Below are 15,494 nucleotides of genomic sequence, written 5' to 3' on the forward strand. Positions count from 1 at the left end.
CCTTTCTCTCTGATCATTAGATCCTAATGCTCTTTAATAAATACTTAAAAGTCTAAATAAAAAATCAAATGAACCAATGGTTTATCTATTTTATTGATTTAAAAAAATAAAACAAGCTTCTACTTTTATGTATTATTTCAAATTTTTACTTTCAATTTTATTAATCTCTCCTTTGATTTTTTAGGATTTCTAAGTTGGTGTTTAATTGGGGTTTTTAAATCTGTTCTTTTCCTAGTTTTTTTAGTTGCATGCCCAATTCATTGATCTGTTCTTTCTCTGTTTTACTGATGTAATCATTTACAGATAGAAAATTTCCCCTACTTCTTTGTCTGCATCCTATACATTTGTGTATGCTGTCTCATTGTTGTCACAATGTGGTAAAAATTATTGGAATTTAGCTGACTCATTTGGGAGGGGCCACACCTGGCCCACCCTGAAGTTATGTATGCTACTGAGGTCAGAAGGAGAAACCTCTCCATAGGCAGTTTTTGAAGGACCTCCCCTTTTGGGAGAGGGAGATTGAATAGGTGGAGCTGCTTCCAAAACGCTCTTGCTCCGGTTCTCTCTCCTTGGTTTTTCCGGTGGCGCGAGAAACTAGCAGATGTCCCAGGTGTGGTGAATGAACACAAAAGTCCTGCATTCCTTTGAATTAGCTTAATTGGAAATGATCTGGGGATTGTATAGACTTAGGTTAGAGTTAGGAGAATTTATCTTCTTTTTGCCTATTTCCTTATCTTTGATTTTAATTAATTTCACCTTTGTTGTTTAATTAATTCCCAAGTGATAAAATGATAAAATCTGATCCTATTGTGGAAAAGAAGCTGTAAGGCTCCTTTCTTATTGGCCTGGGAGAAATATCTCAAAGGGCAGTTCTGAGGAGAGGGAGCTTTGAACCTAGAGGTCCTTCATTATTTCCGGGACCCCAATATTTCAGCAAGTTACCCAATTAACTCTTCATATATTAAATTTGTGCCCTACAATTCTCTTTAATGAAATCATTGGTCATTTTCTATGATTTGTTCTTTGATCCACTTATTTTTTAGGATTAGATTATTTAGTTTACAATGGACTTTAAATCTATTTTTCACTGCCATTCCATTGAATGTTTTTATTTTTATTTTTGCGGGTCAATGAGAGGTAAGTGACTTGCCCAGGGTCACACAGCTAGTAAGTGTCAAATGTCTGAGGCTGGATTTGAACTCAGGTCCTCCTGAATCCAGGGCCGGTGCTTTATCCACTGCGCCATCTAGCTGCCCCACATTGAATTAATTTTATTGCATTATGCTCCCAAAAGTTTGCATTTAATATTTCTGAATTTAATTGTGAGATTTTTATGCCCTCTACATTGTAAATTTTTACATAGGTGCCATGGACTGCTGAGCAAAAGGTATATTCCTTTGTATTCCCTTGCCATTTTCTCCAAAGGTCTATCATATATAAGTTTTCTAAAATTCCATACACCTCAACTTCTTTCTTGCTTATTTTTTGGTTAGATTTACCTAGCTCTGAGAGAGGAAAGTTGAGGTCTCCCACTAGTATAGTTTTTTGTTTTGTTTTGTTTTGGTTTGTTTTTTTTGCAGGACAATGGGGGTTAAGTGACTTGCCCAGGGTCACACAGCTAGTAAGTGTCAAGTGTCTGAGGCCGGATTTGAACTCAGGAACTCCTGAATCCAGGGCCAGTGCTTTATCCACTGTGCCACCTAGCCGCCCCCCACTAGTATAGTTTTACTGTCTATTTTCTCCTTTAACTCAACTTCTCTTTTGCACGCTATACCATTTGGTGCATATATGTTTAGTATCAATACTACTTCAATGTCTATGGTGCCTTTTGGCAAGATGTAGTTTCTTTCCTTATCTCTTTTAATTAGATCTATTTTTGCTTTTCCTTTGCCTGAGATCATGATTGCTAGCTCTGCTTTTTTTTAAACTTCAGCTGAAGCATAATAGATTCTGCTCCAGTCCCTTAACCTTACTCTGTGTGTCTCTACTTCAAATGTGTTTCTTGTAACCAACATATTATAGAATCTCATTTTAAATCCACTTTGCTATCTGCTTCTGTTTTATGGGTAAGTTCACCCCATTCACATTCACAATTATGATTACTAGCTACATATTTCCCTCCATCCAATTTTCCATTCTCTCTCTCTCTCTCTGTCTCTCTCCTTTCACCCTGTCCTTTCATAGCAGTGTTTTTCTTCTGACCACTGCCTCCCCCAAACTACCTTCCCTTCTAACAGCCCCCCCCACATTTTTTTTGCGGGGCAATTGGGGTTAAGTGACTTGCCCAGGGTCACACAGCTAGTAAGTGTTAAGTGTCTGAGGTTAGATTTGAACTCAGGTACTCCTGAATCCAGGGCCGGTGCTCTATCCACTGCACCATCTAGCTGCCCCCACACCTTTTTACATCCCTTTCCTCCCCTACTTCTCTAAGGGTAAGATTTCTATATCCAACTGCATGTGTATGTTATTCCCTCTTTAAGCCAATTCCAATAAGAGTAAGGTTCAGACAATTCCCTCCAATCCCCCCTTTTCTCTTCACTGTAATAGGTATTTTGTGCCTCTTCATATAAGATATTTATACCATTCTACCTCTCCATTCCCTCTTCTCCCAGTGCGATTCTCCTTCTCAGCCTTTAATTTCATTTAATTTTCTTTAATTATCCCATCAAAGTCAACTTATACCCATACCTCTATCTATGTATACTCCTTCTAACTGCCCTAAAAGTGATAAAATTGTTAAGAGTTACAAGTTTCATCTTCCCTTGTAGGGATATAAACAATTTAGCCCTTGTGTTTTCTCTTTCCTGTTTTCTTTTTTTACATTTCTCTTGAGTCTTGTATTTGAAAATCAAATTTTCTGTTCAGCTCTGGTTTTTTATTAGGAATGCTTGAATGTTCTCTATTTCATTGAATGTTCATTTCTGCCCTCTAGGATTATGCTCAGTTTCACTCGGTAGGTGATTCTTGGTTGTAATCCTGAATATCATAAATGTAAAAGCTGCTAAATCCTATATGATTCTGATTTTTGTGGTCTCCAATATTTGAACTGTTTTTTTCTGGCTGCTTGTAATATCTTCTTCTTGACCTAGGTGTTAGGGAATTTGGCTATAATATTCATGGGAGTTTTCATTTTGGGATCTCTTTGAGGAGTTGATCAGTGGATTCTTTCAATTTCTATTTTACCCTCTGGTTCTAGGATATCAGGGCAGCTTTTCTTGATAATTTCTTTAAATATGACATCTAGGTTCTTTTTTTTTTATCATATGTTTCAGGTAGTCCAATAATTCTTAAATTATCTCTCTTGGATCTCTTTTCCAAGTCAGTTGTTTTTCCAATGAGATTGTTCATATTTTCTTTTATTTCTTCATTCTTTTGATTTTGTTTTATTCTTGATGTCTTTTAGAGTCATTGGCTCCCACTTTTTAAGGAATTATTTTCTACTTTTTAAGGAATTATTTTCTTCAGTGAGCTTTTGTACCTCCTTTTCCATTTGGCCAATTCTTCTTTTTAAGGAATTGTTTTCTTCGATGGATTTTGTACCTCCTTTTCCATTTGCTCAATTCTACTTTTTAAAGGAATTATTTTCTTCTGTATATTTTTGTATTATCTTCCCCCCCCCGCCATTTTTGTGCCTCCTTTACCAAGCTGTTGACTCTTTTTTCGTGATTCTTTTATATCACTTTCATTTATTTTCCCAATTTTCTTTTATCTCTCTTATTGGATTTAAAAAATCCTTTTTGAACTTTTCCAGGAGTTCTTTTTGGGCCTGAGACCAATCCACATTTTTCTTTGAGGCTTCACATGTATGTATTTTGATATTGTTGTCCTCTTCTGAGTTTGTGTTTTGATATTCCCTGTCACCATAGTAATTTTCTATGGTCTGATTCCTTTTTAATTGCTAATTTTCCCTGCCTATTTTGTGACTTTTAAAGTTGGAATCTGCTACTGGGGTGTAGTGTTCATTGTCCTAAGCTTCTTTCCCCTGGGGGCAGGGGGCCTGGCCACTGGCCTGCTATACCAGGGCCTCACTGTTGACTTGCTGGCACTCAGGACCTCCAGCTGGCTTACTGGGGCACAGCCTACTACTGGCTTGTCCAGATGCTGCCTGCACTGGCTTGCACTCCCCTTTTACCCTAGTGAGACAGACTTTTACTATTGACCTTTTAGGTTGTCTTGGGCTGAACAACTGTTTCACCTTGTCTTTTTTGTTGGTCCTACCACTCCAGAATTTGTTTTGAGGCATTTTTTATAGTTGTTTAGACATGAATTTGGGAGAGTTCAGGCCAGTTCCTGCCTTATTCCACTGTCTTGGGTATGCATTCCCTTTTCTTCTATTGTGACTCTTTTTTGTTCATTTCCCCAGAGCTGTCACTGATAGAGCAACTGGAAGTACAATAACTCTAGTGATCAGCAGGTCAATGAGAAAGGTTATTTCCCAGGAGTCACTGGAAAGGAAATAGGTACTTCTGGTCTAAAGTTGCATCAAGTAATAGGCAACTATATGTGATCATCTGAGTTACTAACATAGGATAGTACTTACCAGGAAGAATTCCATGGGAAATTCGATGGGATATCGTTTGAAAGAAATCTTGATACATTTGTTGACTCTCAAAGCCACCATACAAATCAGAAACAGCAGGATGCTAGTGGAATTGGCTCTTGGGAGAGCTATACAGTAGTTAACTAGATTCTGAAAAGAAACACAGAGAGTTTGAGTGGGGACATAATAGTCTTCTTTGTATTTGTCCTAAGTACACCAGCTGAAGCTACAAAAGTTCTACAGATGTGGGACTAGCAGAGAGAGAATATGTGTGTGAGAGCCCTTTGAAAGAACAATAAAACATTTTGAGGACAAAAGCAGAACGATCTTTCTCAAATGAGAAAAGGGATCCTTCTTTGAACTAATTTTGCTTTGCTTATTTTGGTACAAATTAAAGAAAGTACCAGGACTCTATTAATCAGTTCATAATATAATTTCTTCAATAATCTGGTCCATATAACTTTCTAGCCTGGCCCCTACACACTTCTAGCATTCATGAAAGGCTTAGTTCTTCCCTTTTTTAAAGTGAATTCTCCAGAGGAAAGGCACAATATAAATTTAAAATAAAATTTAACACAATAATATTAGAAGTTTGGGCAAAGCCTCAAATATATGCCTCTTGATCTTGAGCAGATTATGAATTTAAGTATGTTATATTATGTAAGAACCAGAGGAAAGAACCTTAGAGGCTTTTTCTGATCTTAAGTTTCAATGTGAGGCATGGAATAGTGAGAAACTGGACTGAAAAGAGTTAATTCCAATAGTAGGATGGTCCTACTGCAATTAACCAGAAGTCCAGACTCTTTGAGAGAAGATAAAAAGAAACTGATTGTATACACTTGGTATGGTCTGGATCTTCTCAATTCTGCCTATTTCTAGAAAAGAGGGGTTCGTGACCAAACTATTTTCACTCTTCCCTGTAAAAGCAGGTACCTCTGAGAAGGGTTAGTGACTACTCACATAAAAGAAAGCGATAGCACCACAGTGGAAACGAATCATAATCCCAAAGACGAAGCACATTTGGGACATCATGACATGCAGTGCGGTGGCTGCCAAGTAGGCATTAATTAAAGTGTCAGGCAGGTACTTGGTGACAAAATCCAATCTTAGCAATCCAACCAGCAGCTGCAAGACATTGGGTTGAAAGAAGGATGAAAGAGAATTGAACAGTGATATCAGGAATCCCTGGGAGCTACACCACTAAGTTGTGAAAATCAATCCATCAACAATTCAAGTATTAAGTAATTCAGATCTTCTCCAAAACAGTCTAGAGTTCTAACCCTGGAAGGTCCTTACAATATCCTTCCCAGAAAGAAAGAGTTCTAATACTCCCAAGTTGTCACTTGTTCCTAATTAATATTGCTCACAGCATCAGGCACAATTAGATAACTTATTTTCTTCCTTTCAGGAAGGAATTTTGGAAATGAGAAGGGAGAGAAGCAGAAGCAAGGAGAGAGCAGAGAGAGGAGAGAGAAAGGGGGAAGAAAAAGAGGGACACATACATAAAGACAGAGACAGAAAGTTAGTTTAGAGTTCTGACTTACAAGTTGTTATAACCACTCCCTTGGAGTTGTACTTCTTATAAAAGTGAGTAGCTAAATCTTCTTCCTTTTTCCCAAGGAGTAACCTTATCAGAATTAACCTTCTTATTCACACACCACAGAGTGGCGCTTGTGCTTTATGTGATGGCCTACCACACCTCATCCACACTTCATCCCCACCTCACTATGAGGATACATTATTTTCCCTTAATGTAAGGCTAAGAACTCTTGGAATAGCAACATACTCCACTAGCCTTGCTTCTAGTCCAGCAGCCATCATCCAAAAAGTTTTCACCCATTACAGACCAATTGTTACCTACAAAGCAGGCAATCCAGTCTAGCCAAAGCAGCAAGATACCCTGAGGGAGAAGAAACAGGATGTGGCCTATGCCAGGTAAGTCAAACCACTATCACTACTTCAACCATCACTTCCCCTCAGTCTCTGATAGAGACAACCCAAGACCCTAAAACCAGGCCCAGAGAAGAGCAGACTCCCCACCCCAGCCACCAGGTCTGCTTCCAGCTCTGCCCCTCAAGCCATCAGCAGCAGCTCCTATAGAGATGTAACCTGGCAAATTGCCTCCTCAGTAGCAACAAGTACTGAAGACTTTTTCACTACCCCTCCACCAATATTCTTAACACAAAAGTCCTTGGCTCTGTCAAATGATTCAACATTTGAAATAGATATGTGTGTCCCAGTGGAAATGACATTAAAGAAGGTACTTCGCCCTTGCACCCTAAGGACCCTAAGATCTTTCCATCTGCCTTGTAGCTGAAATTTCCTCTGTGAGTTGTCTCTCATAGACTATGAGCTCTTTGAGAATAGGAGTTGCATTTCTTTTCTAGTTCAATTCTAAGAGTTTAGAATAGTGCTTTATATGTAGTAAGTCTTTAATAAATTTTTTAAATTAACTTGTTCATTCCACATAGTAATCTCTCCTTCATAAAAATGAATATATTGTAGGATTTAGAGATGATCTAGAAAAGACCTTAAAGATTATACAGAGCAAAGGTTCCATAAACTTACATTTTTTTTGATAACTGAATTTCAATATAATTGGTTTCCTTTGTAATCTTGCACATTTTATTTTATGCATTTATAAAACATTATCAGACTACCAAAGGGGTACAGGACACAAAAAGGGTTAAAACCCCCTGATCTAGAACAACTTTCTCTTTATATAGATGTGAAAATGGAGGCCCAGAAAGTTTTTGTGGCTTGCCTGTAATCACAAGATAGTAAGCAATGCATCTGGGCTAGAGACCAAATTGGTGTTGAGAACTAAGACATTTTTTTTTTTACATATAAGGTATTTTATTTTTTCCGTTACATGTAAAGATAGTTCTCAACTTTTGTTTATACAAGCTTTACAATTTCAGATTTTTCTCCCTCCCTCCCCTCCCTCCCCCCCTCCCCTAGACAGCAGGTAATCTGATATAGGTTATATCTATATATCTATATACATATACATATATATATATATACACATAATAACATTAATCCTATTTCTGCATTAGTCCTGTTATAAGAGAAAAAATCAGAGCAATGATAACAGACCTCAGAATAGAAAAAAAAACCAACAGCACCAAAAACAAAAGAAATAGTATGGTTCATTCAGCATCTATACTCCACAGTTCTTTTTTTTTTTTCCCCTTGGATTTGGAGATCCTCTTCTATCATGAGTTCCCTGGAACTCTTCTGTTCCATTGCATTGGTGAGAAGAATATAGTCCATCACAGTAGATCAACACTCAATGTTGATGATACTGTGTACAATGTTCTTCTGGTTCTGCTCATCTCACTCATCATCAGCTCACGTAAGACCCTCCAGGTTTCTCTGAACTCCTCCTGCTCATCATTTCTTACAGCACAATAGTATTCCATTGTATTCATATACCACAACTTGTCCAGCCATTCCCCAATTGATGGGCACCCCCTCGACTTCCAATTCCTTGCTACCACATAAAGAGTAGCTATAAATATTTTTGTACATGTGGGTCCCTTTCCCCTTTCCATGATTTCTTTGGGAAAAAGACCTAAAAGTGGTATTGCTGGGTCAAAGGGTATGCACAGCTTTATCGCCCTTTGGGCATAATTCCAAATTGCTCTCCAGAATGGTTGGATCAGTTCACAGCTCCACCAACAATGGATTAGTGGAGAACTAAGACATTTTTGACCCCAAAGACCTTTCACCTTAATATTCCTGTGATTTTTCAAAGGATTGAGGTGGAAAAGTTATCATGGTATCATGATGATACCAATCCTTTTCTGCCTTTCTGAAGCTCCTTTCTTATGAAATCTTCTTAGAAGATGAAAACCTCCTTTGAGGGGCTGAAAGAATAATTATTAAACAGGGAACATATCCAAGACTTTGAGTTCCTGCTAAAATCTCTAGGCATTTTGACTGAATGATTGAGTTCCCTTTTTTATTTAAGGATATGAAACTGACAACAAATAGCTTCAAAAAGCTACCAGTTACCTCTGAGTCCCTATATTCTTTGGCCAATGTAGTAATGGACAATAGGATAGCTTTAGACTATTTACTTGCTGCCTAAGGTGTAGTATGCAAGGTTCAGAATACTTTGCTGCATGTATATCATGGCAGACACTGACAGACAATTGTTCTCCAGCTCTCCATCCTGGACTTCATGGTTGTTTTCATACCTAGAATTTTGATCATTGCATGCATCTTGCTGTATGGACCTTGTATTTGTAATATTGTCACTTCTTTAGTTGCTTCTAGGATTAAAGCTTTCACTGAAGCCACAGCAATGTCCCTGTGACCTGTGACTGTGCCCAACAAACTTTTCACTCTCTTTCTCCTTAAAGACAGGGACATCTCTACACCTCATTTTTCAGCCTTGAAGAAGCTACAGAAGATGGACCTTTGCCCCTTTCTACCAGAAATAAGGAGAGGGGGAAATGTTATGGGAATGTAGTGGGACCCCAAGAAATGTAAAGATCCCAAGGCCAAGGGAAAAACAGCTCTCTCTCCCACTTCAGGTATGAGGTGTGGCAGGACATGACCCTAGTATGCTGATAAGCAATATCAAGGTCTTCAAGATGATATACAAGATATGGATGGGTACCACATATCTTAGTGATACCCCATTATTCCAAAATCCCCTCCCTGTTGCATTTCACTCCCAGTTCTTTGTAATGCCCTTCCCTCCCTTTTGTTTTATAAAGATACAAAAGACCATGTCTTCCGTTATTCCAGTGGGACAATCACCAAGGTGATCTGTTCTCTGTCCATATGTTTCTCTCCTAATAAATCTTTTTTTTTTAATTTTACAAAAAAAACAAATGCTACAGTTGTGAAATTATAAATCAAACAGAAACCTGGGGATGAATTTCCCTAAAACTTACCCCAGTGCTTAAAAGTAATGGACATAGGAATATGTACAAGGGTAGAAATAAAGAAATTGAGACCCAGAGAATTAACTATTCCCATTGTATACTTTTGGTTTTTTGACTGACTTTGTGTATGTCTCATCCCTCTTCCAATCAGACTACAACTCAGTCTATGCCTTCTCATTTTGAAGTGTCCACCACAACATTTAGTATAGTGCTCTGCAAACAACAGTCCTCAATAAATGTTTATGAAACCCGAGGCAGGAGAAATTTGAGTCCCCCCCCCACCTCATAATTTCTTGCATTTCTGTATATTTAACAAAAATGCAATTGCCTGAGGTTCTAATGTTAACTGGAGAGTAGGATATTTTTAAAAGATATTTGCCATGCTTTGGAGTCAAGATGCCAGAGAAGTTGAATGATGCTGGAAATAAAAGAGGCCAGTGCGAAAAGGGAAGATGGTCTTTGGTTACATAGCACTGAGCTGGTGATAGAATGAGAATGCTACTCTCCTACCTCTCTGCCTGGAGACTAGTCTACCAGAGAGGACAGGAAAATCTGGAACTCACTGAAATGATTGTTCCCTTGCCTTTGCTCCTGTCTGTGGATTATGAGACCAAGCAACATTTGGCAAAAGGTTTTTGGAAGCACTTATTTCTGTGGTGACAATGAGAGGTAAAGTTCAGAAGACTTCAATAAAGGAAGTTGAGATTTAAAATCTTGACTAGCAGTGGCCCCCTTGCTCCAAAATTTTAACCCTGGGCCCTTGCACTTTCAATTTCTCTTCATTAAATATACTCTGATCCATATGTGAGTGATTAGTCATTGGGGGTCAATGCTGAGGATGAGAAAGAGCCAGATCCCAAAGAATGGGGAATAAACATGAACCAAACTAGTTGTGAACCATGATGGAAATTAGTTGTGTGCTCAGACAGAAATCTGAGTAAGCATTAAAAGAGTAAACTTGTTGGGGAGACACACCAGGTAGCTCCCATTCACAAATGCACAGGACTAAAATAGTTCAGGACTGAGAACTGCTACTATCTGCTCACATATGTGCAGTTACTTAAAACTTGCAGCATGAGGCTTGGAGCACCACCTGGTGCCCTTGCCTAGATATCACAACTTGAGTAGCTAATCCTGCCATGATCCATACTGCAACACAAGCACTTTCCCTACGTGCCAGGTCTATTTTTTTACATTTCACTAATTAAAGATGTTCCAAAAGGATGAACTTGGCATCTGTTTATAAAATAATACATCATTTAGAACCTAGCTAGAGAGTTGCAGAGAAGAAAAAAACCTGTCTGTGAGCAGGAAAGGACTAGGAATGTAGCTAGAGGAGTTGGTAAGTTGACTGGATGTACCTGCAGGTTGATGGGTCCTCTGATAAAGAAACCTTAGACAATAAAGCAAATAAGCTTTAAGTTTTTAAATGACTATTAGTGTTAAGGTTTTTTGATGGAGGATTTGTTACAACAGAAAACAAAACAAAACAAACAAACAAACCTCTCGTAAGACCTAGCCAAAAATATAACAGGTCTTCGAGTACTGCAAGATAAAGCAAAATGCCTTCCCCAGGAATTGAATAATGAATAGATTCTCAGAGGACTGCCCCTCTGTGCTCTTTTCTAATGTTTATATGTTCCCCTCTTTGATTATAAAAGATTGAAAAAATTGGACTAGGGTAAGACAACTTCTACATAGGTCATACTAAATTTTAGGATGGATAGTTTCCATAGAGAATGTCATACTTCCTCTATGTTTATTGGTCCCTGTTTGGACAACAGCTCTACAACCAATCTTCCCCCCCTCCTCCATTTACTCCCCCACTAATAGATCCTGTCAAATAAATTATCATTGTGTAGAGCTTCCAACTGCCTCCTAAATAAAGCTCAAACTCTTTAACCTGGTATTAAAATCCTTTCACAAATGACAATGTCCATATTTTTAGTTTTATTTCATCCTTCATCCTTCTATATCCTCTGTATTACAGCCAAACTATAATAGTCACTGACCTCCACAAATACATCACGCTACATATGTGCCTATGTTCAGTCAATTCCTTATTCCTCGAAAACCCTTCCTTACCCTCAACCCAACATTTAAGGTTCAACCACCTCCTCCATGAAATCTTCCCTGATATCCCATTCAGTAATGACTTTTTCCCCAAGACTTCATATGGCACTTAACATATACTGTGATTATTTTTGTGTGTGCCATATCCCTCCTTGAATATGTGCTTCAGGGTGTCAGGGATCATATATTCTCTCAAATTTGTATCATCCTTGGGGGCAGCTAGGTGGCACAGTAGATAAAGCACTGGCCCTGGAATCAGGAGAACCTGAGTTCAAATGTGGCCTCAGACACTTGACACTAGCTGTGTGACCCTGGGCAAGTCACTTAACCCTCATTGCCTGCAAAAATAAATAAACAGACCGACAGACAGACAGACAGATAGACAGGTAGATAGATAGATAGATAAATTGTATTATCCTCCTATCCCCCAAATCCCAACAGAGTGTTCTTATATAGAACTGAATTGGCAACAGAGGGCTGAGAAATGTAAGTCTACTCAGAAAGAAATCACTGGAGTTTCAGAAAACATTGCACGCTGCATATGCATAAAAAGAGTAACTATAGCAAAGGATAGTTTCCTTAGTTTCTCCTTGAGGAGGTATAGGGAACACAGGACACAAATACCTGAATCATCCCAGTCAGAAAGGTTACAGCCTGCATAACACTGAGGGCCTTCTCATAATCCACGGAGAAGGCTGGATCTTCAAAGTCACCCTTGACAAAAGTTCCCATCAGGAGGTGACCAGAATTGAACATTATTTTGTTTAGGACATTCGCCATCAATGCACTCACAAGGAAGAAGTTTCCTGTGAGATAAACAGAATGGTTAGGCTAGAAGGTGAATTTGTCCCATTATCTATAGACACAGGCAGACTGAGAAGCATTAAAAACAGAATAAAAAACCAGTGACTATAATCTGAAAAAGTTCTTTTAGTTAGCTAGCAGGTTTTAATTTCAAGATTGAGAGTAAGAGGTAAAAGAGGTAAGAGAAAAGTGTTGTTTTCATATATACTATAGCTGTTTCCCAGGAGCCATATTCTGGTGGTCCAATAAACCCAAAGGGGTGTGTATATGTGTGTGTGTGTGTGTGTGTGTGTGTGTGTGTGTGTGTAGAAAGACAGATAGATATCTCAGCCATTGTACCTATTCTTTGGGGAAATGAGAATGAAAGGGGGTGATGAAAAGATCTAGATACAGAGCAAATCATATTAGCTTTGTGAACCTGTGGCCTACATAAACCATTAAGACTAAATTAATGGGGGCAGCTAGGTGGCGCAGGAGGACCTGAGTTCAAATCCGGCCTCAGACACTTAATACTAGCTGTGTGGCCCTGGGAAAGTCACTTAACCCCAATTGCCTCACACCAAAAAACAAACAAACAAACAAACAAAAACCAAACAAAAAAAGACTAAATTAATGAATGGAAATATCTCTTCATACGACTGTTAATTTCTATATGTTTCAGGAGAGCAAATCAGATTGTGCTTTCTCCCCTCCCCCACCAAAAAATAGTTCTTTTAACCATGTAGCCCAAGTAAAACATCTGAGCAAATGTAAAACTTGCCTTTACACTTGTATATTAAGAAACCGAAGGCAAAACATTACAGCAAAAGTAAATATGCACATTCAATCTATACAAGATATATATATTTGCTTTTTTTCTTTGTGGGTACATATTCCTGTCTTAATCATTCCATTTTAAAGAGAGAAACATACAGTCCAATAGGCTTCTTCATTTAAAGTTCCCTTTCCCCTACCCCTGAACTCACCAATAGACACATGATGAGACGTTCCAAAAATGATATAGATCATTGAGCAACAGAAAGAAGAACAAGAAATATTGAGGGGTGGGATCAGCATCCTTATTAGTACAGCAAGTATTAAACCTGAAAGGTACAAATACAAAGGTTTAAGTGACAAAATGTTGCTGATTTCTAAAAATTAACTTTATGTGAAACTACGTACAGTATTGTAACATAACAGTGACACTGTATAAAGCCTAGGGACTTCATAAAACCTAAAATCATTCCATTAATTGCCATTTTTATTAGACCCTTGAGTCCCAGCTCCTTCTATAATCCTGGCACCTTCTCTCTTGCCTAAAAAGTGTTAAGTCATACATAAACAACAGACATTAAGTAAACACGTAATTCCATTACCACAGGACTATATCAGAATTTTTGACCTAGTCTAGTTTAGGAAGCCCAATTTGTTCTTCATTAGAACTAACATTTCGTGAGTATCCTGAGTTCTGAAGAATATAATCTCCAATGTGACCTCTTGACCATCCTGGATTCAACAGAATGATGGCAGTGACAGGTCACAAAGAAGTCAACGTCCTCAATACCCTCTCCAAAGTAGCGATAGAAATGCTACCCAAGACTCAGGATGGAAGATGCTCCCCAAATCCAGAAAAAAGAACTGTGGAATCTGAATGCCGATCATACCATACTATTTCTACTTTTTTGTTTTTCTTTTTTGAGGTTTTTTTTCCCTCTTGTTCTGATTCTTCTTTCATAGCGTGACTAATGTAGAAATATGTTTAATGTGATTGTACATATATAACCTATATCAGATTGCTTGCTGTCTTGGGGAGGGGGGATGTAGGGGAGGGAGGGAGAAAAATTTGGAACTAGAAATCTTATAAAAACAAATGTTGAAAACTATCTCTACATGTAACTAGAAAATAAGAAAATAATTAAAATAAGAAATAATAAGAAGAAAATAATAATAAGAAATAAAATAAGAAAATAATAAAATAAAATAATTTTATGGTTAAAAAAAGAAAAGAAATGCTACCCAATAGTTGTGTGACCCTGGGCAAGTTATTTAACCCTCATACTTATATATACACTAAAATTAGCCTCGAGCCGCCCCTCCCCCTCCGTTTCAGCTGCAGGGGCCTTGGACCCAGGCTAAGCAGTGTGGATGAAAACCCAGGGCCTGGGCGGCATAGCCAGCCAGCCAGGAGTTCATAGATTAAGGCCCAGTTAATAATATAATTTTTACATTGAATGGCACCCCAGATGGGACTTATGAGCCTGTTATAATTTTTCAGCTATAGCTATAATTTTTCATATAGCTTACAGTTATGTTTTTCAGATTAGTAGTTATAGTTAAATTTTTTTTTACACTCATTGCCCTGCAAAAAAAGAAAAGAAAAGAAAAGAAAAGAAAAGAAAAGAAAAGAAAAGAAAAGAAAAGAAAAGAAATGCAACCCCAAAGGAGCAAATTATGAGAAAGGCTCAAAATAAAAATTTTAAATCACAAAAAATTCAAAAAACTCATGATGGAAAATGTTCTCCACATTCAGAAAAAGAGCTATGGATTCTGAATGCAGATCAAAGCATACTATTTTCACTTTTTTTTTTTTGGTTTTGTTTTTTTCTTCCTTGTGGTTTTCCCTTTTGTTCTGATTCTTCTTTCACAAAATGACTAATGTGGAAATATGTTTGACATTGTGATGATTAAAACTAAATGTGTGGTCACCTTATTCCTGTCCCCAGTGTAGGGAAAACTAGCTAGGGTTTACTTAGAAATTTAGCACCATGTCTTTGGGCATTTAAAAAAACACTAAAAAGAAATTATAATATAATGAAAAAAAATTTTAAAAAATACTCCAAGACTCAATGGGTTTGTTATCTCATCAGTGGTACAGACTGCAACTCATCCAAAGCCTTCTCATTCTAAATTATTTTTGTCTATGTCCTTTCAGGAATCCTTCACAGAGGATTCATCCAACATGATAAAGGACTTCCCTTAGATCTTTTAATATTACATGGATACCAGTGCAGTAATTGGACTATTCACCTTCACTTTTGCTAAATGACCAGACAACATTCTTTTCCAACCTTAGATTTACTAAATGATACCTTTTGAACCACTTCTTGTGCAAAAGTTATATTGATAATATGCTACAGCCTTCTCACATCAACCATGTACTTGCACTATCGTTTATGTGTGAATTTAATCCATTAGAG

At 37.7% G+C, this 15,494-nt stretch overlaps 1 protein-coding gene across 1 annotated transcript in view; it reads right to left on the minus strand.

Moving 5' to 3' along the window:
• The window catches only part of SLC26A8 (solute carrier family 26 member 8), a 166,274-nt gene that overhangs the window by 110,929 nt on the left and 39,851 nt on the right, over positions 1 to 15,494 (minus strand). The window contains exons 4-7 of the mRNA XM_044003389.1: positions 13,284 to 13,400; positions 12,139 to 12,320; positions 5,501 to 5,665; positions 4,541 to 4,690 (exon numbers count right to left, since the gene is read on the minus strand). Of these exons, the coding sequence (XP_043859324.1) occupies positions 4,541 to 4,690; positions 5,501 to 5,665; positions 12,139 to 12,320; positions 13,284 to 13,400 (614 nt within the window). The remainder of the gene's footprint in view (positions 1 to 4,540; positions 4,691 to 5,500; positions 5,666 to 12,138; positions 12,321 to 13,283; positions 13,401 to 15,494) is intronic.

This window comes from Dromiciops gliroides, chromosome 4 (assembly GCF_019393635.1).
Source record: "Dromiciops gliroides isolate mDroGli1 chromosome 4, mDroGli1.pri, whole genome shotgun sequence".
NCBI lineage: Eukaryota > Metazoa > Chordata > Mammalia > Microbiotheria > Microbiotheriidae > Dromiciops > Dromiciops gliroides.